General features: G+C 39.2%; 1 protein-coding gene and 1 long non-coding RNA gene across 2 annotated transcripts; both read left to right on the top strand.

Moving 5' to 3' along the window:
• The first annotated feature begins 38 nt into the window (after window positions 1-38).
• LOC135933596 (cilia- and flagella-associated protein 69-like) lies at window positions 39-13,934 on the top strand. Its single transcript, XM_065471702.1, has 23 exons — window positions 39-329; window positions 543-602; window positions 692-757; window positions 1,080-1,189; window positions 1,274-1,350; window positions 1,903-2,001; window positions 3,167-3,319; window positions 3,513-3,690; window positions 4,131-4,254; window positions 4,358-4,406; window positions 4,520-4,641; window positions 4,715-4,949; window positions 7,155-7,319; window positions 7,408-7,523; window positions 7,621-7,739; window positions 9,483-9,564; window positions 9,725-9,917; window positions 10,602-10,739; window positions 11,178-11,254; window positions 11,656-11,853; window positions 12,445-12,531; window positions 12,674-12,757; window positions 13,500-13,934. Exons 1-23 carry the CDS (start codon window positions 240-242, stop codon window positions 13,662-13,664), a joined length of 2,787 nt encoding a protein of 928 aa, XP_065327774.1. The 5' UTR covers window positions 39-239; the 3' UTR covers window positions 13,665-13,934.
• A 1,519-nt stretch (window positions 13,935-15,453) lies between these two features.
• LOC135932800 (uncharacterized) lies at window positions 15,454-24,567 on the top strand. The gene is made up of 3 exons (XR_010573643.1): window positions 15,454-15,703; window positions 16,669-16,757; window positions 23,714-24,567. It is a non-coding gene; the product is annotated as an uncharacterized LOC135932800 (long non-coding RNA).
• The last annotated feature ends 2,402 nt before the right edge of the window (window positions 24,568-26,969 follow it).

Raw genomic sequence — 26,969 nt, 5'->3', positions numbered from 1 at the left:
TCCGTACTGCCAGGGTAACCATAGCAATGGCAGTACGCTGTCAGACTCCGGCAACAAACGGAGAGAAGAAGAGGAGAGGTGATTGTTAAAAAGCTACGTAAGTTCAGGCTAAGCATCGTTTAATTTTAGTACGTTTGTTCGAAAACAAAAACAGCAGGTATTTAAAAAAGGAGGATGTTTAAATGTTTAAAATTTTAGCCTTTAAAAACTGAAGCCAGAAAGCGGTTCTGAATTTACAAATGGATTTGGAAAAAGTTGTGCACAGAAGAAAGCCGGGGATCCCTGTAATCGGTTTGAGAGCATCCCAGAAGAGCCACCGCCATCAGGAGGTGAGCAGTTTGGAAATGTCTCCACTGGGAAAGTAAATGACAATGTTAGAGTGTGATAACGCCTGATTTACAGGTATTTAAAGCATCAACAGCTGAACACAATAATGTTGCTGTTAAATGGTTGTTGACCTTTCTGAGCATTTCAGAAATTGAAAATTATATCCCAGCCGAGCCTGACAGACAGCCTAAACTATGACCTAAATTTCTCTCCAGGTTAATGCGAAAAGTCTCGATCTCAGTAAAGTGATTCGTCTTCTTGAAGATCCTTTGACAGTAAGTTAGAAAACAAGAATGTCAGTCCTCTTTTTAATGGTATTGTATTACACACATTAGTCCATTTAATCCATCTGTTTTTGCTTAAGACTAACTTGAAGGAAAGGCACCTTTTTGTCCTGAAGAAACTACTGAAGAAAAGCCAAATTGGCTTTGTATCCTTTCATTTTCTTCTCATATTGTAGACTGTCTTTCTAAGAAATCCCTCTCGGGCGTCACACAGCGCAGCAGATTGTCAAATTTTCCTCATTATGGTCCCCTGCTGCAGTGATGGAAATAGATCTCCTCTCATACCACGTGAACACAAAACCAAACATTGGTCCCAAGGCTCTAATTTATCACAGCATCACTCTTTCTGTCAGCATTTTCTGTGTTCAGAAATAGGCTCAGTTACCACAATGACCCATCACCATCCTTGTCGGGATTTAGCTCTGCATGAGTGAACAATCTGCCAAAAACTTCTTTAACTGTCTGAAGCTTTTAAAAGAGCTGACAACCATCGCAAAAATACTCAACATCTGCGCAGAGAAGGTGACAGATCACCCCGAATATGTGCCCATTCTGTGTGAAGCTCTTACAATTTGTAGGTAAGAAACTCTTTCAAGCAAACAGCTCATATTTTATCTCACAAGATGATCTGATCAACAGAGCGCTACTCTCTTTCGTCTCAGGCTTCCCTTTTTGAAGGAGAAGACATCTGACGAGCTGCACTACGCTCAGGACGTCACAGAGTTTCTCTCTCAGATGGGTAATAAAGGGCTCGCAGATTGTCCAGTCACTGCTGCTTTAAATACATTTATATACAGGTGCAAATTATGTTGTTGTTTTTTATAAAAAGAACAAAAAGTCACATTATTTGATCGTAGAGTGTTAAAAATTCAAAACAGGACCAGAACTGTGAAACATTTCATAATTTCAGCTTCTCATTTTGAAACATTTTTATTATTTTAATTGGTTTTTAATGGTCTTGTTTGCGATACATGATCACATTTTTACAAACCTAATGATCAAAAGATTTCTGCTGTGGCATGTTAACCTTACATGCTGCATGACATTCAAAACAAGCTAGCTCCCTCTAATGATGTGAATTTTTAAAAACAACTCAGAAATATAGATTATTCAATTTTAAGAAATGTTTAATCATTTAAACTTTTTGTTAACTCAAAAAGATTAAACTTCCATTAATTTAAATGGTTAAACTTGAAACTTGCACAGTTGTGGATAAAGTTAGTCCAGTTTTAATATTCTTCAGATGAGAATGACGACATGGAGCTCTTCTGAGTTGTGTTTCTCTTGGCAGGGTGTCTGATGAGAGTGTCTGATGCTGAAGTGAGGCAGCTCATATTTGAATGCGTGAAATCATTCTACAGCTCTGTGGCTCCCAAACAGATGCTCGATGGTACGGATGGTACCACACGAAAGCCTCGGACTTTCCCTTCTAACAACCGATTTTCTAGACTTTCACTAAGTGAGGCTCTGTCATGGCGTCTGTGGTGGCATGCTTGTGCTTTTCTTTGTCCTCTGTGTTTCTTCTCTTTTCTTTTCATTTGTTTTCTTCATGTTTTCTTTATTAGAATTGGTTAGATTTCATATAAATATGTACATGAGCTTACAGCCATACCCAGTGTCCTATGAGGCTGTTCAGGATTGAGAGATAAAGTTTTTGAACACATGATAGCACAAGTTGAATAGATCATAAAATCTGTCAAATATGAGGCTGAAATAAGGATTGGTAACTTATTTTTCTGATAATTTAAAAGAGTGTTTTGGGTAGACTTTCAAGAGTCATATCACCAGTGTGAAGTAGATGGCTGGCCAGTACAAGGGCTCATTTTTACTTATATATTTTGTTGTTAGTTTAGTCCTTATTAAAGTAATTGACCATCATTTGTTCCAGAAACTCATGTTTAGTGAGACTTATTTTTTATTTTTATTTTCATCTGAATCTAATTTGTGGGGGGGGTTTTTATGACCGTGGCATGACTTTTTTTTAAATGTTGATTCCTCTTTAGTTATTAGTGTAATTGTCTTGTTCCTTAATGTGTTTTTCCTTAATTTCTGTCTTATGCATGCTTTTAGAATTTTTAATGATTATTTTTAACATTTCAAAAGTTTTGGGTAATGAGGCCGTTGTATGAAAAATTAATCCATGTTTGACAAAAGCCTTTTTTTCATCTCCTGGCTCTGTTAAGGCTGATAACTCTAATATGTTCATCTAAGTTGCACAACTCTGCATGTAAGCATAGAAGCACCACCTGCTTCTGTTTGTGAGGGTTAGCCAATCAGGATGAGGTTGGGGTAAGACGAAAAGGGCTAAAATGACTTGTTTTAACAGAAGCTGATGTGAGGGATTGCGTTATGGCTGAGTACAATATAAACAATTTTGAACTGTGAGTCCTACGAAACTACTGCAGTACAGTCCAAACATGGAGCTGGAAATCACCTTAATAAGTCCACTTTAAATGGCTTATAATGATCTCTTAGCTTGTTTCTTCCCTGATGTTGAACCTGGCATTTAAACATTTATAGTTGTATTTAATAATGTTTCTGCTCTGTTTCCTCAGGCCTCCAGCCGACCTCCCCAGGCTACAGGCTGCAGCTGCTGGAGCGCAGTGAGCTGGCTCAGACACTTCTCCTCTCCATGGCCGCTCTCGAAAACCAGCCCACCATCAAACTGCAACTCCTTCACATCCTTCAGATCCTCTCCAGCTGCTCTGGTCAGTCATTTATTTCACTGCAGAGCCAGTGAGGGAGGGAAGGGGAGGAACAGATGACCTCCTTCATTGGAGAAAGTAGCCATCTCTCAAGAACATAAATCAGACTTTCGGACAATGATGATTTTAAGTGTCCTTAAAATAACTGGGTTATTTACTGGGTTACACACGTCTGTGTTTCACTTTACAACCACAGATATGAACTGTTCTTCAATACTCCACGCACGAGGAGCAGAGACGGTATGTCTCCACATGAACGACCACGATCCGACCGGCCAGGTCCTGTTCCGCTCTTCCGAAATCCTCTGGAACCTGCTGGAGAGGGGCAACAAGGAGGTGGTCACCGCTCAGCTCGGCACCCTGGAGTGTGTCCTGTACGCGTGTCCTCCTCATTTAAGATGCTTTTAAATGTGCACGATGTGCCTGATGGATGTAAGATCTTTTAAATGAGGCAGCAGAAGGGAAATTTCCTTGGAGTTTACTTCACAAAAATTTCAAGATTTTAAGTACAATGTTTTTCTAATCTATTAAATGCCTCGAACAATCAACACATCCTTTAAAAGACTAGGGAAGAAATACAGAACTACAATGAAATAAACATAACAAATACGTCATTCTTTTGTTATGTGTAATGATTTTACATTTCTTATATGGGTAATTGAAATGCCTGCAGCTCTGATTTTAGTCAAACCATCATTTTTAATGGAAAAGTTTCATTATTTGTAATTCGTCTGATTTCTGTTGGTTGTGTGTTCCTTATGTGTGCTGTCATTCATCCTTTGATATCTGACATTTGGCTTTATTTGTTCCTCAGGTCTCTGAAAGAAGCATTTTTTCACCTGCTGAACACCGGCTCTGGACATTCAGACCTCCAACTCAGAAACGATCTGCTCGTGATCACAACTCTCATTGCAGAAAGTCCAGGCTCACAGCTTATTGTGAGTACAGGACAGTTTAATAAATAGTAATTTGTTACTTTTTTTCACCCACCGGGTGTTTTTATCAATTTTTTTAATAATTTGAGGTGTTTCTAATTTTCAGGAGAGTTCTTTTGCCAAACAGCTTGTGGTTTTCAGCACATTTCCAGAGCGTGAGGGCACTCTATCCTTTAAATGTTACACACTTTTTTACAAATGACTTCATTATTTATGAATACAGTAGCATCTTTTATGAAAATAAAACTGCTTTTTTTTAATGTTTTAGTGAAAAGTCACAACCCTTTGATCCGCAACCTCAAGCTCAGCTATAGTAATGAAGACTTGAAAATGAAGAAGTTGCTGTTGAATCTGCTAGTTGTTATGTCGAGGGACTTTGCTGCCCTGCAGGTCAGTCACACACTCACCCAGTCATTGTTTAAGTTTGGATAACATGTGTGATGACTCAGTTTTCTTCTCTCAGCTTTATAAAGAAGAACGTGTTATTCTGGCTCTGCTGGCGCTCATGAAGCCACCTGTCGCCTCCTCATCTGAGCGTCAGTCGGGGTCACGTCACTGGTCCGCTGCGCAGAAGGAGGAGCTCCAGCTGCAGGCGCTGGCCACCCTCGCCACCCTCGCACCGCTCATGTTGGAGGAGTACATTTCCTGTGAGGGGAGTACCTGTCTGCTACTCCTGCTGGACTGGTGTGTTGGGCCAGGTTAGGAAACACAAGAAAAACAAGCCCAAGCAGAATCTGTACTGTATCTGAAAGGTTAAAGGTCAAGGGAATTGCAGTGTCCTATCAGAGTGTATTTGAGCCAAACACAAAGTCACTTATACTCACTTTTTGTCATCACCATGATTTGCTACGCAACAGACATTTAAACAGCTTTTATCTCTTACACTTTATCATACTCTTCAGCTTCTTTTGTCTCTTAAAGGTTATTTTTTTATTCAACTGATAGTTTAACTAGTTTCACAGCTTACAAAATACCTCATAATCAATCCCCCAAATCTAACCAAAAATAGCTCTTAAATAATACACATTTCAACTCCTCTCGGCACTTCAGCTGACGCTTTAACTTATGCCTTATAATCTCTGTCACTTTAACTACTTTCTTTGTCAAAGATGTGAAAGCAGGACCCAAACACAGGACTTCCTGTGTAGAGCTCAGTGTGTTTATTTACAGTGAAGCAAGACAAAGGTGCAAATAATCCTCTCCATGCTTCCCGTGCTCATTCCCTGCTCCCGTGCTGTGGCTTCTCACTGTCTTTGGTGAGTTAATCTTCTCCCGATGGTGCCAACAGCGCTACACTTCTTCCACTCATTTCCGCAACCGTCTGGAAACAACAACAGGCTGCTGTTAGTACATGCAATGATCAGAGAACCAAGACACTGCCACAAACTAGCTGGGGCCTGACGGGGTTTCTCACAAAATTCCCACATCAACTGAAGTTCAGCTCCTCTGTTAAGTAACCCCTCCAGATGAGGCTGATCAGCAACAGGTGCGCGTAATTATCCCTCAGGTGTGGCTGGCTCCCCTGCGGGAAAAACTCTCCGGGCCTGACGTCTCAGGAAACCCCGGACACTACCACACACACACGCACATCAACTCGTACATAAGGAAACGAGGGAACGGGAGAGGACAACAACAAACATACGACAGCAAGGCATGTTAAACAGACACACGGGCAGGGTGACCAACCCAAGATAAAACTAGAGATGTAAACAAGTCCACAAAAAACACATGAACCCTGGGTCCCCAGACCCAGGCCCATGACATTCTTAGATTATGGATAAACTTCAGACAGTTCTTTATTTGTTATTTATTAATTTTAAATTAGACGCAGATGTTTTCAGTTAGAGGGACAAAAGGTGTGAGGGGGCACCTGGTCTTTATTTTTTAACAGTGGATTTATTTAAGTCTAATTTATCAACACATGTTTGAGGAATTAATTATCTAGCTATCTAATTCTGGCTTTAAGCAGAAGGCGTTTCATCGCCCCAATCCTGGCTTCTGTTCGTTGACTCCCTGTAATTTTAAAAATAGATTTTGAGGTTTAACGGATCACTGTTAAAGCATGTCTGGCTCTTTTTGACCCCCGTGTGAGCCAGGTTGAAGCCTTATGTGTGTCAGGTGTGTCCTTTTTAGCTGTGCCAATGTCAAGACTTACTGTAAATCAAACGATGACCAGACTGTTTGCTATCAGTGCCTCTCAGACTTTGGAACAACCCACCCGAGGAGATAAGACTCACAAAACCAGAAACATCTTTAAAAAGCTTCTTTAAACACATTTTTATGACTCACTAATTCCATTACATTAGATATTTTTGCATTTTGTGTTTTGGGTTTTTTATTATTCGTTTTTGGTTGTTAGTTTTAAATTGTTCCTGGTTTGAGTGACTTTAGTGTTTGGCTTTCGGTGTAGATATAAGCCTTTCAGTATTCTGCTTTTTCCTGTCTGTCAGAGCACTTTGTAAACATTTTAAATTAGCTATTTAAAATCAATTTTCTTAATTATAAAGATTTCTATGGATGGATGCTCATCCGTCTCTAAAGAGTTTGGTCTACATCATTCCACCGTCAGACAGACACTAATCAAGGAAACTGAAGGCGACTGAAGCCATGTAACACGGACTCATAAGTGGGATAACCTGACAAAATATAGGACTCTCACATGCTTTTGACTTTTAATGAAGTTTGTAATCCATGTAATACACACCTCATTAAATAAAGTCCAATGAAACATTTTCATTTGAATTTTTAATCAGGTTTTCTTTATCTGTATTTAGGAAATGGGTAAAACACTTATTATATTTTAGATAATATCTATGCAGAAATATACAAAATCTTAAAGGGTTCGCAAACTTTTTCACAAACTGATCAATCAGTCAGCAACTATATTCTCTCCTTTATTTCAGATTCTTACTTTGGCCAGGGTCACAGCTTCCACGCCACCGGAGGCAGAGGCGGTAAGAAGGCACAGACGCGGCACTGTATCAGAGTGCTGAGATCGGTGACTTCTCTGGGTGAAGAGTCTGTAAACCAGGACCTCTGTGATCAGGGAATCATCAGCCAGCTTCTGGGTGACTGGACTGGACACATGACACATGCTCAATATCAACATTTACTGTTGATGAATTCAGTAAAGTCAAAGCTGTCGTGCTTCCTCAGGGATTCTCATGCAGATAGACGCGGGTCCTGATGAAGATGATGTCGTCGCTCTGGAGATAAAGTTGGATATTCAGGTGATCCTTTCAACGCTATGTGAGACCGACATGCACAGAAAGGTAAAGCTCATATTGCTAATTTAATATAAGCGCTTAGAACTGGCTAGTTTGATATCTGGTGAGTCTGTGTTTGTTTGCTGCCTGTTCTGTTTCATAGGAACTGTTTGGCTCAGAGGGAGTTGAGATGGCGGTTCATTTTCTGAAAAAAGGCTCCGACAAGTTTTACAGCGGCCTCGGACACAACAAGCTCGTGCTCTCCACAGTGGACTGTGTGTGGTCAGTGAACTGCAGCACACTTTAATAGATTAACTGCTGTATTTATTCATATTTGTACAGTCATTTACATTTGCCAGATCCAGGCTAGAGTAATATGAGAAACCGGAAGTGTAACTCTGTTAGCCAGATGTATGATGATGTCTTTGTTAGGCATAATTTAATTGTATAATATAGTTTCTGTATTGGAGCAGATGAAAAACTCACTTCAATTTAATGGCATAACTGCCTTAGCGGACAAATGGGACTTAGTTTTTTCCATTCTAATGCTCAGTTTACATAATATGAATGCAGTTCAGCTCAGAGGCATTTAACCTCTTAAATCTGGGGCATTTTGCTGATATTTATTTTATTTTCAACAATATTTTTTGTTTTTCTGAAGGTTTATGCAGTAAACTAGTCATAATGAACATTAATCAGTACGACTCACAGTGAGCTTGGGAGTGGCTGCAATCACGGCACTGTAAGAAGGTGACAGATGTACTATGGTTGTTCGCCTTCCTTGACTCCTCGCTCTAACCACTGTTCCTCCCTGCCCAGGATGTGCACTTCCTCATAATTGAAAGATTGGCCACTGGCCTGCAAGTTCAATAGACTGCAGAGTCCCAGCCCAAGGAAGCAGGTCTTCTGTGTGTTTAGCGAGAGGTTATTTGGTTTCCCTGATGCATGATACACAGCAGTCCTCCTGGCACTTAATGACACACTATATTATTCTGTTTACTCCGAGAGACCTGGGGTCCTTGGAGTGGACCATTTTTTGACGTAGTATGCTTTGGAAAGTGACAGAGATGCTGTGTTTTTCAAAAAGCCTGTCTCAGCTGTTCACATAAGGCAGGGGTATCCAACTCCAGGCCTTAAGGGCTGGTGTCCTGCAGGTTTTAGATCTCACTCTGGGTTAACACACCTGAATCAAATGATTAGTTCATTACCAGGCCTCTGGAGAACTTCAAGACATGTTGAGGAGGTAATTTAGCCATTTAAATCAGCTGTGTTGGATCAAACACATCTAAAACCTGCAGGACACCGGCCCTTAAGGCCTGGAGTTGGACACCCCTGACATGAGGGATCACCAACAGTTTTTATGCAGGCAGTGATTAACCTTCTGGATCCTGGAGGGGGGGACTGTGCTCTGAGGAGATGGTGCTGTAGCGTTCTAATAATACCCAATTTGTGCTCCAGAGACTGGTGAGAGTTATACCTTAAATACTGGGCTGTAAGCATTGGTTTATGGTACACATGAACTTTCAAAAGTCTCCCTATTACTCACAGTAATTTGTCCTTTGCCTGTCCTATTTCATATCCTCCCTGGTGAACTCGATGTGTTTGTCCACAGAACGTGAGTGAATCGTGGTCCATATGAACAGAATCAACTTTCTGGGAAGCATTATTTACTACTTTCTACAATATTACCTACATTTAATCATAGTTTTATCCATAGGCTATAGTGTGGTAACAGATATGACCATCAGCATGAAGAGGGTCAGTGAATTTTAACCTAATCTGGAGAAATATTTGATGTCTACCACATTAGAAATAAAAGTACAGAATCTCGAGATCTGTTTTAATGACCTCGAGTTCAGGTCATCATAACACTTGTTATACGGTTGATTTTTCGGTTCTGTTATGGACCTACGAGCAGCTCAACAAGCACATTTTTTGTTGCAATTACAAGCCAACTATCAGGGGTATATTTTTTGTCTCCTACAGCTGAGAAAGTTTCTGTCTGTGTGCCTTTTCTCCCATCAGGTCGTGTATCGTAGGCTGCTACACCACAGAAGATTACTTTCTGGTTAAAGAGGGGGTGTTTCTTCTCCTCAACTTACTCAGTGTGAGTAAAAGTTTCTTGAAGTTACTGTCAAGGTTTTAAAAGTTTCCTTTTTTTCTTCCTGTATTTTGTGATTAAAAATAGTATTGCAGCTGCTCTGTGTTAAAGCTAGTTCATGTCAGGCAGCGTTCACAGGTAATATAAACGTCCTTTTCTCCTGCAGACAAGCCCCAGGTGTGTGCACGGTGTCATCCTCGCCACCCTGCTAGAGTTATGTGACAACCCGAACACGGTGCCGTACATTCTGACCTGGAGGGACGACAACGGACAGACGGCTCCGAGACTCCTGCTGCAGCTGTGGAGAGAGGAAGAGGAGGAGCTAGGAGTTCCTCGAAATCAACATGGAGGCTTCGCAGGTCAGTCTAGTTGAGCACGAGGAGTAAATGATGAGGCTTTGAGGAGAAGAAGAATAGTTTGTGGCTGACACATTTATTCAGTGAGACTTAAAAAGCCAGCCATTTACTGCCATCCAGACATTCAGATCATCACACTGAGAACAGGTTTCACCTTTTTCTTTCAATTAGATATTAAATCGAAATAAAGAACTTTATGTTTTTTAGATTTCTGCTGCACTAACAGGTAAATGTTTCTACTAAACTGCTGATGCAATTTAAAAAAAAAAAAAAAAAAGTATCCTGTTAGTCTGTAATGTTGTTTTGGGGTCTTTTACGGGCGCCTCTTCTTTGTCCTCCACTGTCTGTGTAGGACTTCAACATACATAGCATTATTTCTTTTCCCAACCTGGATTTTATAAACATCTGATTTTTATCTGACATTTTTATGTAACGATAACATTATGTACCACTGAGCCAACCAGATGCAGGGAATGGTTAAATATAACTGGAAACATAATGTAAATGAAAATAAATTTTTTTTGTGTGTTTTTGCATAGCTGATGGATTTTTTGTTTTTCATCTCTCCGTCTCAGACAGAAGGTTTTAAAAGTTTTACATTTTGCCAGCAGGTAAAAATCAGATTTTAGGCCCTTTTTGGCTCTGTAATCTCATATGTTTCTCTTTGTTATTTCTTTTATCTTGAAGATCCTCAGAGGCCCATCCTCAGTCTTTTCCAGCTGGATGAACCTCAGCTTTCATTTCCTGCTAACGTGCCAAGTGCTGCGGTATTGGAGATGTCAGAGAACCTGCGGTCGAAGATTTACTCCGTCTTCTGCAAAATTGGTAACCAAACAAATTATTCAGTTTCATACTAAATGTAAAGTATTTACTAAGAAGATTTTGTAATTAGATTATTTGATTAGCCCAATTTCTTTGTAGCTCCTCGTATAGACCAGTTTTACATATTTATTTATTTATTTAGTATTTATTTTTATTAATAAAAAAATACTATTAAAACAAAATCCGGAAGGTTGTAAAAAACAAAAAGGCTATTTTTACATGTTGCTTCTTGTAGCCTTTCAAATCATATTCAGTCTCAATTTGGCTTTTTTTAAATGAAATTTATCACTTATTGATTGAAGATATTTTGAAGTTTTGAAATATCAGAGTAATAAAATGATATCATGATGTTCTGTTCAAAACATTCAGTTGTTGGGCACAGCTAATATTGTTATATTAAAAAGCAATCAGGAGTAGTATTTGTGACTTTTTCTTTTTCAGGGTTTCAGGATCTTCCTGGATTGTTGGGAAAAGATTATGTGACTCTGACCATCATCAGGAGATATCTAGACTTTAAGGTAAAAGTGAAGAGAAAATACTGTTGATGCTTCATATAATAGTTGCTCAGACTTACAATCTGTTCAAAAGTTTGTTCAAACCTGAAATTAATATGAAGCTTTAGCTGTGAGTAGAGTAGAGATATTCAAAGTGAAAGTACAAAATTCCTCGTTCAACAAAATACAGAGAGCGAGAACTCTGTGAGGAACCAACTTATTTTGTCTGACTGTGGCTGAACCAGCAGCTTAAGTTTTGGATACTCAGGCAGTGAAAGTCTGTCAGGAAAACAATCTATAAATAACTGTTAGTCACAGAGAGTAAAGACAGACTTAAAGAAGTCTGGAGCTCTCTTAAAGGTTTCAGATGCAGAGGACATAAACCGAGATAAACATCAACATGTCTGTCTCTTGTGGTGCTGCAGGTCGGTGAGGTGTGGGATGAGATCAGCCGGGAACTGAGTCTGGAAGGCGTGAGGCCGATCAGCCCCGACCAGGAGGCTCTGAGCACCATCTGCAAGATCGCAGAGGACACGGCGAGGAGGATCGTGGAGGAACAAAACAGCATCCTGGAGCATCATCAGAAGGAGGACATCAGCGAGGAGAAGCTCACATACACAGAGGTACGGAGTAAAGGAGTGGAAATAGCTTACATGAAAGTCAGCTTAAAATATTTTTCTTTAACAAAAAACCCCCAAAAAGACAAATTATATTACACAGAATGTTTTTTTTTCCTCTAGAGCTATTATACAAATAATCAGATTTATTTTCACATGCATAATCAAACAAATTCAGTCTTTTTTTTTTTTTCTTTTTTTTTGTATGTCTAGTAAAACATTGTCATTGTATGTTCGACTAGAAGCAGAGATCCTCTGGGACAATTTGTTTTAGTTGGAGGAGATTAGGCTTTTGCGGTGACTGCTCCGAAACTGTGGAATAAACTGCCTTTACATATCAGGACCTCTCCAACACCGGATACATTTAAAACCCGTTTAAAGACCCATTTTTACTCTTTGGCTTTTAATAATGTATGAGTCTGTCATTATTTTATTCTTAATTTTTTCTTATCTTTTATTTTACTTTCCTTTTAAAATTTACCTGATTATTTTATTGTACAGTACTTTGGTCAACAGTTGTTGTTTTTAAAAGTGCTATATAAATAAAATTGATTCGATAGTAAAATGAGTTCTGACTTTTTTCTGTCTTTATCGCAGATGAAGTCTCGCTGGAAGCAAAAGGAGTTCATGACGAAGTCGTGGGAGGATTATGTTTCTAGGACTTCAAACTATGAAGCCCTGAAGGTTTAAAGATTTTTAACCATAAATTCTATCCTAATAATAATAATAAATAATAATGATAATAATAATAATAATAATAATAATAATATCTAGATTCTCAGTATAAGTAGTAAGTGTATATTTTTGTTGTGCACTTTGTATACAGGAAGTAAAAGCACAGAGGGAGAAGTACGCCGAATCATCCAGACCTAAACCAAAGCACAAGGATGCTGCTATCCGCCCTGCTGAGGTCTTTACACTTAACCTTTCATGACTTTTACCAGTCACCCGCTTCACTGACTTAAAATAATTAAATCTCATATCTTATTTTCACAAAATGGAGCAAAGAAAAAAGTCTGTTTCAGGTATAGCTCATTTTCTGGTTCTGAGAATGAGCATTTTTAATGTATGTAATGAATTTCAGCTTAATTTGGAGTTTGTGGCTTAGAAAGCATCTCTGAAATTAATTGTAGATAAATCCTGACATTCAGGGGCCCAATAACATAAATGAAAAAGATGAATGAAAATATATAAGATGAGATTAAACGTACTTTATAATTGCCAAACTTGGGGAAACTCTTTTGTTACATTAGTTAAACTAAAGTTAAATGTTGCAAACTAATAAATAGCCTTTCTAATAATTTCAGTAGATCTTAACTCTGCACTAATAATGCACAAAGCAGAAAATGATCATGAAGTCAGAGGAAAAGGTACGCTTAAATACGCACGGGGTTAGAACAAATGGTGGTGAGGAATTGGTGTAGTTGTTGTGCAAACTTTTAATATTTTAAGGTGATAACCAAATATAAATCTGAAGTTTTGGTGAAATGTGATGCCCTTTAGAATATGCTCTGTAAAGAGTTGTTAGACATAAAAGAGTTTCTTTATCTTTAATTCAGCTCTTTTCCTGTTATTTGTGAACATTGATCAACATTTTAAAAATTGAGGAGCAACTCGCTGTAGTCTTGATGTTCTGTTTTGGTGTGTTTTAGCATTTCATCGGACACGTTGTTGGAGTGGAGAGCACGGACGCTCAGGGTCCGGCAGGAGTGAAGGTGACGCTGGTCAGAACGCCGGTCAGAGCCCCAAGTCAGGACAAAGGAGAACCAACAACACCAAACCCAGACTACTTCAGCACGGCGTCTTCTGCAGACTGACGTTACCGAAGTCACTCTCAATACAAGGCATTCACATTCTTCGTGTAACAGCATTTAATGTGCTGTACGCTCATAAAATTAAACTGCATTAATGTAAAGACTGCATTAAGGTGTTTTACAGGAATTGTCAAGATACATGAGTAGAGCAGAAGGGTCCGCAAGTTCATTACAACTTAAAGTGAACTTTAATAGTTTAAAGCAGTCCAAAATAACTGAGTCCAAGTGAAGGAGTGACTCAGTGCAAACAACCCACACTCAAAAAAATAATCATTATACCCAAAAATGCAGACTTTAAGTAATTTAATTATGCAAGTTTTTTGTAATTTTGTTACCAAAGTGAAATGTTAAACATTAAACTTAATGGTTAAATGAAATTTACTTAATTTGTGTGCATTCAGTTTATACCAAGCATGTTTACCTTATTGATTAATAATTTGAATAATTTGCATGTAACTCACAGTTATTGCTTCATATTTATGAGGACGAGCACCATTGTTTTGAGTGCGAGGTGTATTTATAGACAGAGTGACGATTAGGGATTAGACAGGTGAAGACTCATACAGGACGGGTGGGTGGGGGCAAAACTCCAGAGCAAAACACAAGGAAAATGAAGAGGAAACAACGTGAAGGTATGGAAGTTTGTATCCACCATCTAAAAAAACACAATTTTGGGTTGTTAACTCAAAAAGAAAATGGCTTAAAATTTTACCTTTGCTCTGCCTGGCAAAATGTTTTTTTTTTTCTTCTTCTGTGGCAGAAACAAGCATCCATTAAAAAAAGACACGTACTAAACACAGAGACGAGAGAACTCACATTAAACATGAAAACATGAACAAAAAAGACGAGAACAGATTGGGACAGTCTAAAATCAAAATAGGAACCGAAGCAAAATACAGACCAAGATCTAAAAACTAAGGCTAAAACAGTAAAGCCAACTTGTCAGGAAGAGAAAACAAGAAAGATGAAATAAAAATAATTCAAGAAAGATGCTGTGTTTATATTTCTGGTTCCTGTGGCTCTAGAGGGATGCAGCAGATGCAGACGTGAGGTCACTCCATGTGTACAATCAACACCTTGTAGTCTAGCCCACCACCACAGCCCTTTATACAGGCACACACACACACAGTCTCTGTCCTTTCAGACAACGTTACACTGGCTTACTTTAATTTCCTGAAGGCTTATCTGAGCCATAACCAGACTATTATATTTTTATTTCTTTACATATTTTTCAAGTCCTCTCAGCGTGACTGTCAGAAGCAGTAACTTGGCTTTCCTTTGGAGCTAACATGACTTATTTCAGTGCACAGAGCATTCATGTACAATCTGTTTTAAATTCAAATTGTTGGGTTTTTTTTTTTTCAAATAATTGTGGTTTTTCCATCAAAACTAATAACGTAATTAGGTTTATTAACAATAATCTTTAAAAATAAAATATGTTTTCATCCTGCATTTATGTAACCACTCCTGCACCACGAACAAAGAGAGCCTGAACAATCAATGTGGCCTCATAGACTCCGCTGCATTATGTAACATCACTGTACCTTCAAACATAATAAACCCACAGTGTGTTTACATCCACTCGAGGTTAACGCTCTCATTAAATGCTGCAGCTTGCAGTTTTTTTGGCTGTAAAAATGAAACTTTTTACTGCTGGGTTGTTAAAAAGTATTTTATCTTTTTTGGGTTACATAAGTGACTGCAGTGCATTAACACACATGTTCCTTCAAGCGTGCAACATGCTGCACAGAGCGACCTCTTCTTCTTCTCCTCTCTCCGCTCTCACCCGTTTCACTGGCTGGATGGCCAAATCACCCCTGACAGGCCAGAGCTTTTCATGCGGCGCTGCGAGTGTTTGTGTGGCACACTGTACAAAAGAGCAGGGACACACAGGACCCTCTTCAGCACGTCAGGCTGCCCGCTGTTTGCTCAGACTGCCGAGGGGCTTCACGGGGCCGGAGGTCCGTCTGCCGTCGATGAATGCACGTCTGGATCCCAACTGGATGCTCATCAACTCCACAAGGACATCCTAACTTCAAACTGTGAGACTGATATGTTTTACCTGAATAGGCTGATGATGCTGTGGAGACACAACAATAAATGGTTTATAACACATTATAATGAAGCTGTTAAAGTGATAAAGTAAAAGTTTATAGAATTACAGCTTTTACTGTCATCAGTTAGCTTCTGCTTAAGGCAAATACGTCCAAAAACATTTTAAAATGTGTTATAAACTGTTTATTAAAGGGTCACACAGTGTAAGCCTTAGAAATACTAAACAAGAAGACTTAAAATAAGGTATTGATGTTAATAAAAAATTAATATCCTCAAACATTTCCTTGCTTTAGTGGCTTTGAAACTGAAGTTTATTTGACAAAACATATGTAAGGCTGTGATATCAGTTTGAATTACCTCAATATGACTAAACTAGTTGGGTTAAAGACAGTTTTACGTTGTCTGCAACGTATTAGGTTTGTTACAATGAATAGCTCAAAATAAAATTAAAAAGTGTTGACTTCTACACAGAGATTTACTTCTCTTGTGTATGGTTTAAATATATATCTATTAAAAACATCCTCAAATAAACCAGGCAGTTCAAAATGAGGCAGAAATCTGTTTTTAAAGTCACTGATTTCTATCAAGAAGATTAAGTTCTCCTTGAGATAAATCGGAGGGTGTCACAGCAGGATAAATGAGATATGGAAGAAAAAATGTGTCTTTTCTCCCCTTATTTTTTTGTAAAATGCATCTAGTTTTAATTTTTGGGCTTTTCCCATCAAACAGTGAAGGCATCCAAAACAACCGTGATATATTCAGCCAGTTTGCCAGACACTGAGTGAGCCTACTCCTAAATTAAAAGAAAATTTCACTGAAGATCTCCTCTGAAAAATGTTTTAAATCTAAGTCCATGTCTGGGAAACTGAGCCGTACTGTCTGCATAAATCTCATCTAACAATGCTCACTTAATGAAAACAGTAAGAGTGATGGGAGTTTTCGTCTCCTGCAGGAAGCTCCTCTCCCGTCTGAGAAACTGAGGCAGCAGGAATGATCATCAGACTGGGAAGACTGACACCGGGATACTTCCGCCTCCTCCAGGTTTGTGACTCTTAATTCCTGATTACATCCATGTTTCATCATTAAGTGGTTCTTCATCAGTAAACGTGTGTGCACAGAAAAGTCTTCTAGCTGTCGTTATCATGAAGCAAATCAAAGTCTGAATTAATATTTTATGGTTTCTATACATTTTTAATACTTTAGACTATGAAAAACAGCAGCAGTGGACAGGATGTTCAGAAAGCTCCATCTCAGGAGGGCTTAGGTTATATAAGCTGTTCAGACTCCAGCAACAGAAAAATAACTGATGCTGTCGTCCTGCTCAGTTATCAAAAGTATTAAAAATGGTGGTGAGGTAGGTGAGTAGATTTAATGTTCACCTTCATAAAAAATGAGTGACTTCTTCTTTAGCCTTTACTTTATATAAATTTGATCTTTAATCGCTCACAGATCAAAGACACATCAGTGGTTCAGGAAAACTTTTTCCCTCCATTGGCCCATCGGACGATTAAATCACACTTTTTGTGTCTAATTGAATTCCTTCATATACTGTTAATTTAAGCTATATTAAAGTAGTTGGAAAAAAACTGCAGTAAAGCAGGTTGTGTCTGGTGGTAAGGAGGTAGGTCTGTCATGCCTAAAGGGTGGAGTTATGTGGACTCCTGGGCGTGTCCAACAGATGCACAGATGACAGGTTATGATGTTTGCTACTGTAGTGAAGTTGGAAAGAGTTTAAAACTTGTTATTTTAACAATGATTATATTTTATTAATCCAGTCTGAAAATTAAAAAATTGAAAACTAACTGAAGACATGCAAAAGAGACAGTGAGGCAAAGGACTGATGGCTGAGACGGCGCTGTGTATACACAGAAATGCAATCGGGGATGTGAGCACAGCATTGAAAAACAAGAAGTAGGTGCAGACTGATTGATTGATTGGTAATTTATTTCAAACATGTAAACAACATACAGGTACATTTAGAAAAGAAAATAAGAGAGAGAAAAAACTACTATACAAAAAAATCAATACATTTCAATATAGCTACTGTTCTGATTAATTTACATGTTGAAAGGGAGTGGGAAGACAATCAGCACAATCACAGGGGAGGAAGTAAAACTGATTACGAGTCACGGAAGATGACTACTAAAGTTGAACAGGAAGTAAGCAATCATAACCAAATAGTGAAACACAAACGTAAACTTAACATGGGGACAAAATCTGAGCAAACTAATAAACTCTGATATATACAGTAACTCGAACAAAGAACTCAAGACTGAAAAGACTAAAGAAATACAGAAACAAACAAACTAAGACCCAGCTAGAGGGTATTTATTAATAATAAACGAGAAACAATGCTGGTCCACGGGGAGATGGAATCGGTTATGGAGGGTGTGTGAGGACTGATTAGATATCACGGTTTGGTCATTTGTGTTGGTTATTTTTACATTAGTGAAATGTTACCAGGAAAATAAAGGGATCAGGATTCATTTGTGTTCTTTATGCCCACACATTTTTATTACCGTTATTAGTGCTGTTCAGTGTTGGGAAGGTTACTTTTAAAATGTATTCCATTACAGATTACAGAATACATGCCCCAAAATGTATTCTGTAACGTATTCCGTTACGTTACTCAATGAGAGTAACGTATTCTGAATACTTTGGATTACTTAATATATTATCATGCTGTTTACAACTACGTAAATGTACTATTGCTGTGTGATTTATTACTATTACTGAAGGTCCGCAGCTCCGAACCATAGTAAAGGGACCTCTGGCTAATACGTCAGGTTCCGTGTCGGGCTCGTAGCCGAAAAATAGCTTTACTTTGTTGTCTGGGTCAACTTTGCTTGCGAGAGACAGAGAGAGGTGTTGAAAGACTGCTCCAACGGAACTTACTGTTTTCGGAGGAAAACACGAACACAGCGTACAGTCGAGTCTTAATAGCTTACTTACAACTGGGCTCGTCAGGCACTCTTCTTGGCTGCAGTGGTTATTATTATATTTACATGCTTCCAGCTCCCGTTTTTGCTCGATGACAGCTCATACTTTTCCACTATCCTTTTTCTCCCTCCTCTTGCTCACAGACACATAACGGGTATGGCAGTCCATTCTCCCTGCAGCACGGACTACACTGCCCATCAGGCTACATTCTTTAGAGCTATGCCTGTAGCATTCTGCCGTCGTATTAAATCATTTTTCATATAATAGTTTTTTAAAAATATTTCTTCACATCAATATGCGGGCCGCAAGTAGAGGTGACGTGGGCCGCAAATGGCACATTTTTATTGGCTTATGAAAAAAGCTATAGTCTTTGTATTTTTAAATATTAACACAATTTAATTGAGACAGTATTTTATATTATTTCACTTTCAATGTGAAAAATGTTGTTAAACCTTGAAAAAAATAGACTCACCCTTGTTCGCTCCAATGTAAAATAGTACAACTGCTGTCGGCCTTCATTAAGCTGCATCATTTAAACATGTTATCAAACAAGATTAACAGTTCATCTGCATATTTTAATTCAACTTCTGGAGGATGCTTTTATGAATGACTCCCTTTTCCCAAGTAAAGGTTTTAATAGAGGTCACAGGAACAGCGCTGCTGTTTTGGATGCTGGAAACATGCTTTCTTTCACTCTGCCTGAGCTCAGTGTCTCAGTAACGGTACCGCCTCATTGCTCTTTGCAGTGATTTTGTTTTATTCACCAAAGATAACATACCAAGAGACCAGCCAGTAAAAACACTGTAGAAATCACCAGTTAATCTTTGAGTATTTGCTACTGCCCCATCAAAGGTCTCATCAATAAAATACAAGTGATGAAAAAGACATGACAGATAACATAATCTGATATTAAGAACAAAACGTATTGTCCCTTATCAAGCCTATTTAATCTGGCAAGCATTAGCATTTGGCATTTGACAAGGAAGTTACTGATGAATGTAACGTTGAGTAAAGTGACCTCGAGTGGCCTTCAGTACCCGTACAGGTAAATGAAGAGCTTAAATTTTGTGTTTAAAACCAGGGAAACCAATATAAATAGCTCTAAAACTTTAAAATAACCTTATGAGAAAAACAAAACCAAAAAGATCAAAACACTGATGTTACTTAATGCAATCTTTGGCCTGAATGTAGTTCTACATGACACTAAAATCAAGAGGCTTTATCCTGTGCACAGTGCCACTGCCACTCAGCACAGTCACATTTATTACAAGAATGATCTGTTAAAAGCTACATATTTTTTTCAATTATGGGTTACAATTATAACCCATAAGTTTGAGCACTTACCCTAGTATAGAAAGAATAAACAAATGCACACCATTATTTATTGATGTATTTAGTTTTTATTTTTGCAATGTTTTGTCAGTTGAAGCCTATTGAAGTCTATCTAATAGTGCCAAGTTACAACAGGCACTTCAAAGCTCTTTATACTGTAAGGTTAAAACCACACAGTATTAAAGAGAAAACCCCAGCAATCAAATGATCTCCTATGAGTAAGCACTAAGGCGACAGTGGAGAGGAAAAACTCACTTTTAACAGAGAGAAACCTCTAGCAGAACCAGACTCATAGGAGCAGCCATCTGCTGCGACTGGCTGGGGGATAATTGTGATGTTATTATATGCTAAGGATATTGAATTTCATGTGAAAATGTTGCTATAGCAATTGGTGTTTGTTTGCTAGAATTAGTGATTGAACTAATTAGATCTTTTCATGCCGAAGAATATTACAAATGCAATTGTCAATACATGAAAGAAAAAAATTTGAACAATTGCACAACAATGTGCAAGTAAGAATCTTCTCAGTGCAGGAATTAGGGATGAAATTCGTCTGTGGGTCCGGGGAAACATACGCCGAGTAATTGCCGAGCACAGATTGAACAATAAGGTAAATGGTGCTCCACAAAAGGTAAGGATGGGCCTGATGACGAAAAGTACTCCTTGTCCCAGAGACTCAACTGGAGCTCTAATAAATGAATACAAAGCTGAAAGGTTTCTGTAAACTCTGGAAAAAATACTTGCATTGCTCGTTTGTTCATTCTCCTCAGATCTGTTAATATCTGAAGGTTCTGGAAGGTAAACATTGAATAAATCAGTGCTGTAACTGTCACTAGTTGAAGTGTCTTCATCAGAGTTGTTCATATAAACAGTGGTTGTAGGAACCTCAGCTGTTTCGGAAGGTGACTGTTCATTTTCATGTGTATCTACAGAAACACTGTATGTAGGAACCTGTGTTTCACTGGTGGGAGACTGTTCATCTTCAGAGTTGTTCATATGAACACTGGTTGTAGGAACCTCCGCTGAGTCGGGCGTAATAAACTGGTCCCTTGAATATACAACTCTTTTTGCGGTGGAGGACTGTTCACTTTCACGTGTATCTACAGAAACAATGGTTTTGATAACCTCAGTTGTTTCAGAGGGCGACTGTTCATTGCTTTGCGGACTTTTAAATCTGTATACAATCGTTTCTTCCCTTTTCGGTTCAAACAAAGATGCCCAGCTGCGTACATTATCCATCACCCAGTTGTCCTTAAACATTTTTGAACCAATACTAGCTAGAGAAGGAGGGTTGTTTGTTTCATTTAAAGTATACCCTTCTCCTGGCTGAGGTCTTTCGTGAACATCACTGGTTGTAGGAACATGTGTTTCACTGGTGGGAGACTGTTCCTGTTCAACGTTGTTCATATGAACACTGGTTGTAGGAACATGTGTTTCACTGGTGGGAGACTGTTCCTGTTCAACGTTGTTCATATGAACACTGGTTGTAGGAACCTGTGTTTCACTGGTGGGAGACTGTTCATGTTCAGAGTTGTTCATATGAACACTGGTTGTAGGAACCTGTGTTTCACTGGTGGGAGACTGTTCATGTTCAGAGTTGTTCATATGAACACTGGTTGTAGGAGACTCAGCTGTTTCAGAAGGTGACTGTTCATTTTCATGTGTATCTACAGAAACACTGTCTTCATTTTCATTGGTGTTTACGGAAACGTTGGTTGTAGAAACCTCAACTGTTTCAGAAGTGGGAGACAGTTCACTAGATTCACTCGTGGGTGAGGTAAATGGTGCTCGACCAATATTAAGGATTTGGCCGGTGACATAAATTACTCCTCGGCCCACAGACTCAACTGGAGCCATGATAAAGGAAGAAAGAGCTGAAATGCTTGTTTGAACTCGGGAAAAAATTGTTTCTCCTTCCTCTCTTTGAAGACTTCCTCTAACAACATTATCATTCTCCTCAGATCCATCAACATCACTGCTTTTAGGAACCTCTGTTGTTTCAGAGGTGTGTAGGTGTTCATCTCCGGAATCACAAATCGGTAAAACAAGCCCATCGGGATCTATATAATATTCGTCAAGCTCAAAGATATCAGCATCTGAAGTACTGCACTGTTCTCTTGGTTGAGGAGTTTCACAGACACCACTACTTGTAGGAACCTCAGTTGTTTCAGAGGTGGTTAACTGTTCATTTCCGGAATCAATAATCGGGAAAACGGGCCCATCATCTTCAAAATAATATTCTGTACAATCAAAGACATCAGTATCTGAAGGAATTGTATGACTGTACTGGTCATTTGGTTCGGGATTTTCGGGAACCTCAGTTGTTTCAGAGGTGGGTAACTGTTCATCTCTGGAATCAAAAATCGGTAAAAGGAACCCATCAGGCTCACAATAACAGCTGTCAAGCACCTCAAAGCCATCAGTGTCTGAAGAAGTTGTGCGGCTGAATACTGAGCGCCACATTTTTATAGACAGATTGGGTTGGCGATTCTTAGAAGCCTATTGAATTGACAAATAATTTTGTTTAAATGTGTTTTCAACGCTAGGAGCAGTTAGTTGTTGTCTTGCCTAATTGATAAAAAAGGTATAGCGAAACCTTTAGATGTTTTTTATAAGCCTACTGAATGAATAAATTAATTTTGTTCAAATGTGTTTTCAACGCTAGGTGCAGTTGGTGCAGTGGTTGTTACCTGACAGGTATTTAAGCCCTCACATGCCTTTAATCTTACACTTCAAAGGAATGATGTCACAGTAGGCGTGGCTTTGAGTTTCATTCATTCCAGAAAGTTTAGAACGTTCAAGTTCAAAGTGCCCTGAACATTATTATTAGCCATTAAGCTAACATTAATATTAACCGGCTATTAGCGGAGATTGGCAACCAGGAAAAGACAGGGTGTATCCGCTCCTTATCAGCTTAGCACAACAACAACAACAACAACAACAACAACAAAAAGGCGCTCTCTCACCCAGGAAACACACAGTTGCAGAGAGAGAGAGAGAGTCGCCCTGTAACCATGGCGACTGTAACGCTGCCGCCTGGAACAACAGAACATAGCTGTCAAACAAAACCCAAACAGTCCTGACCCGCCACAATATGAAACAGGAAAGTACCGCCGTGTAATCCATTTATTTCAACAAAGTAACTGTATTCTAAATACCACCTTTTAAACGGTAACTGTAACGGAATACAGTTAAACGGTAAATGTAACGGAATACAGTTACTCATATTTTGTATTTTAAATACGTAACGGCGGTACATGTATTCCGTTACTCCCCAACACTGGTGCTGTTTTGTCAAAGCAAGCATTTGTGCCCTGACACACACTAATGAGACAAATCTGTCACTTCCAACTCATCATCATCAGTGGTAAAAGGGTTAATTTTACCCCAAACCACGACCTTTCCTAAACCTAACCAGAGAAGTTATATATGATGTAACCATCACATATTTCGTCCCAGTTAAGTGTCTCATTTAAGGTGTGGAAATGAAAGCACCTTCTGGGGCTTTTTACTTTGTTTTATTGAATTTAACTTTATTGGACAGCATAAACAATTAAAGCTGCCATCAGCCAGATGAATTATTACCCAAGTGGAGCATTCACTGAAAGCTTACGTCATTAGTGTCTCACTATAGCAGCCCCTGGGTGACTGAAAGGAAAACACTCAGTGAGCAGTAAGAATATTTTAACAGCCTTTCTTCACCTGTGTGTCCACCCCGTCCACAGAGGCAGATGTCGGGTGAGGTCCAGATTCAGCCGCAGAGCAGCCTCATTGATCCCATCGCCATGACGATGGCCGCGGTGGGGATGGGAGTGTCTCTGTACAGCGCCAGGCGGATGTCAGAGAGAGTCCAGCTGAAGCGGCCAAACGCCTGAGAGATCTCACCTGTTCACCGGTTCAGTTTATGCTGCGCGGGCGGTTCATGCGACATGTGTTTGTGAACGTCAGAGAAAGTCAGCGGAGGAGGAGTGTGTTTATGTGTGTGGGTGTGTCTGTGTGGTGCTAGAAGGAAAATCTAAGTGTCCCCGAAGGAAAATGTGAGTCGGTCATCAGCATGTCACATGTGTGAAGCTGCATTAGAGTTTAGTTTTAATTTAAAAATGTGTATAATACAGATGTAATCCAATTCAATTTTATTTAAATAGAACCAAATCACAACAACAGTCACCTCAAGGTGCTTTTTATTGTGAGCTAAAAATCCTACAATAATACAAGGAAAACAGAGAAAAGCCCAGCAATGATTAGACCCCCTATGAACAAGTGCTTTGGTGACAGTGGGAAGGAAAAACTCCTTTTTAACAGGAAGAAACATCCAGCAGAACTAATGTAAGTAGAAAATCTTACAAACGTATTTTATTCATTAATATTAGTCACAAATGCACCTTTCCGGGCATTTCTTGTAGTTTGTATATAAAGCATTGAGCAGCATCACATCTGAGGATTTCTTCACTAATCACACTAAGCATCTTTGAAGCATCTTCGAATGACTTACTGAAGAAAATGTCTGTAAATGTAAGATGCTAACTCAGAGATATCTACACTTATTTGTGCGCCTAATAAAAATGCTCACATTTTCTGAGCTCTGTGTGCAGACTAATGTTTTCAAACAGCAGACTGCAGTCCATTCAGGTGCTTCTTGGCTCAAGGACAACAAGCCTTTAAAGCACAACAGGATCGCACCATTCTGTCCTGTAAAAGCAGACAGGACGGACACATCAGTCAGAATGTTTTCAAAGCGCTCTCTGGTTCTCAGGCTTCATCCATGTGGAAACGGTCTGAGGGGAAACGGATGCTGTCAGGCGACTGCACAGTCTGTATGGGGTGATTAATGTGACTGAAGCGCCAGCAGAGGAAGTGATTTTACTGCAAGTCGTGAATCATGACATGAGTTTATTTTCAAATCGACTGATTCTTCGGTCTCACATGAGTTTGTCAAATGGTCTGGGATGCTGGGATGAACAGACTCCCTTTTCTGGTTCTCGCTTTGGGTCACGCTTTGAATTGGTTCTTTCCAATCAGGCCTGGGAGTGACTCAGAGCTGTAAATGATGATACCCAGTAATAAATAGGGGAATTACAATATCACTGCTGATCTAGATGACCGAGCCCTCCTGTAGCTCTCTGCATGGGACTTGTTTCTGTATCATATCAGCACATCTGCCTCCAGATGGACACCAAATAACACCCTGTCCTTTTCTGTGTCTCATTCCTGAACATAAAGGCATACAAAACCATAAAATTGATGCTTCTAATATAGATTGAGATTATATTGAAAGAGCTTCTAGGAAATTTAGTTAGTGTCTGTTAACTACATGGTGATCATGTTCATCTTAGAATTGACATTTCAACATCTCTGGTGTTCATAATTTTATTGTTTGACTTTCATTTGTGAGCACAGAGTGTAAATAAAAGTTGGACCTTTAGCCACCGAGGCTGTCTGTTTGTGAGGACAGAGTTGTGAATTGAGGAAGAGAAAACACAACTCTTGTGGTGTAAAATCACAGAGCAGCTGTGCCGTTGTTTCCTTCCGATTGACTCTAATGGGACCACAAATTGCAGAATGAACCACATGCTGTACTCAATAAGATAACTGAAGAGCAAACTGAGACCACGAGCTCTTTATATTAACTGTGGTCATAAATCTTATGTTTGTTTGTGAGCAGGGCAAACATCTGAGTCTGCAGACCCGCAGAATCTGAAATAATTAGGATGATATGTGTAGCCTTCACTCAGATTAAAAGATTCCTGTTTATTTACCTGTTCCCTCACTGACTTTACCTCGCTCTCGTCCTCCTTTACTCATCGCTGATTCTCTCGTCTTCTTCTTTTGAGTTAGTTTAACTTAATTTAGTTTAACTTTAATTATCCTAAAATAAGTGGGACTATAATCACTTATATTAATAGTCATAATTAATAATCCAGGTCCTGAAAGGTGTACGTTAGATGTGCATACTAACAACTCTACTGTCTGTAAGGTTCTGGGATTTCCCTGTGCTACATCTCTCTGAAACTACTCGCCTTGCAGTGCCAGTGCAAGAGTCTCTGGGTGTTGCCACAGCTTAATTGCCAATTGTTTACACCTGTTGTGGTGTGGAAAAAGGCATGCCTGAGGTCGGCCACCCTACCTGAATTGTTGGGAATGTATGATGATATTTTGCCTCACCTGTGTAAGAACTGCCTAAAACTGATACGTGGGTATGAGCAAATGTCACTGGAGATGGCAGACTACAGGAACCACCCGAGTTTCAGCTTCAGATGCAGACAAACAAACGCAATCGATGTGTTTAAATCTAAAGCAGAACAGATTCAATGATTCAATGCAGATTCTGATGAGAAAGGTTTTCAACAGGTGATTGAATTCACTGAGAAGGCTCATCCAGCAAATCATGAAGTCATAGCCCCCAGGGAGAAGTTTGATGTACTTCAGCATACTATGAACGAGGACCTCGGCTGCAGGCAGAGCGATGTATGCCAGACTCGCACTGAGGATGTGGATGAGTGGGTGAAGAGTTTGTCTAAGAAACCACTAAAGCAGAGAAGAATACTTCTTGTGAAAGGTAGGTGTACAGTTTTATTAAACCCGACTGATGAGAAAATGATTCTGAAATAAGCCCTGAAAATAAGGTCCAGGTGGTGGCTGCAGGAAAAGGGTGACACGATCTGAAGCAGATGGAGCAGGACGCCGCTACTGACTGGACCTCATGCAACAGATTATACCCAGGGAAGCTACAGCTATGTCTTACCACAAATCCACAAACTAGGGGTAACTTTAAGGCCCATTGTCAACATGATCAACACACAACTTCAGTTTCTGGTTTCAGTGGTCAGCTTGCTGTTAGGAAGCTCCAAACACGTTCAGAACACTTTAGATTTTGTGGAAGGTAAGATGAAACAATGGTCTGTTTCATTTACTGAAACAGTGGAGGTAGTTTGTAAGAAATTACAGGATGACCCTACTGCTAGCCTTCCCAACAACACCACC

Source organism: Pelmatolapia mariae, linkage group LG22 (assembly GCF_036321145.2).
Source record: "Pelmatolapia mariae isolate MD_Pm_ZW linkage group LG22, Pm_UMD_F_2, whole genome shotgun sequence".
NCBI lineage: Eukaryota > Metazoa > Chordata > Actinopteri > Cichliformes > Cichlidae > Pelmatolapia > Pelmatolapia mariae.
Note: the sequence above shows the minus strand (reverse complement) of the source record. Positions and strands in the feature narration are given on the sequence as shown.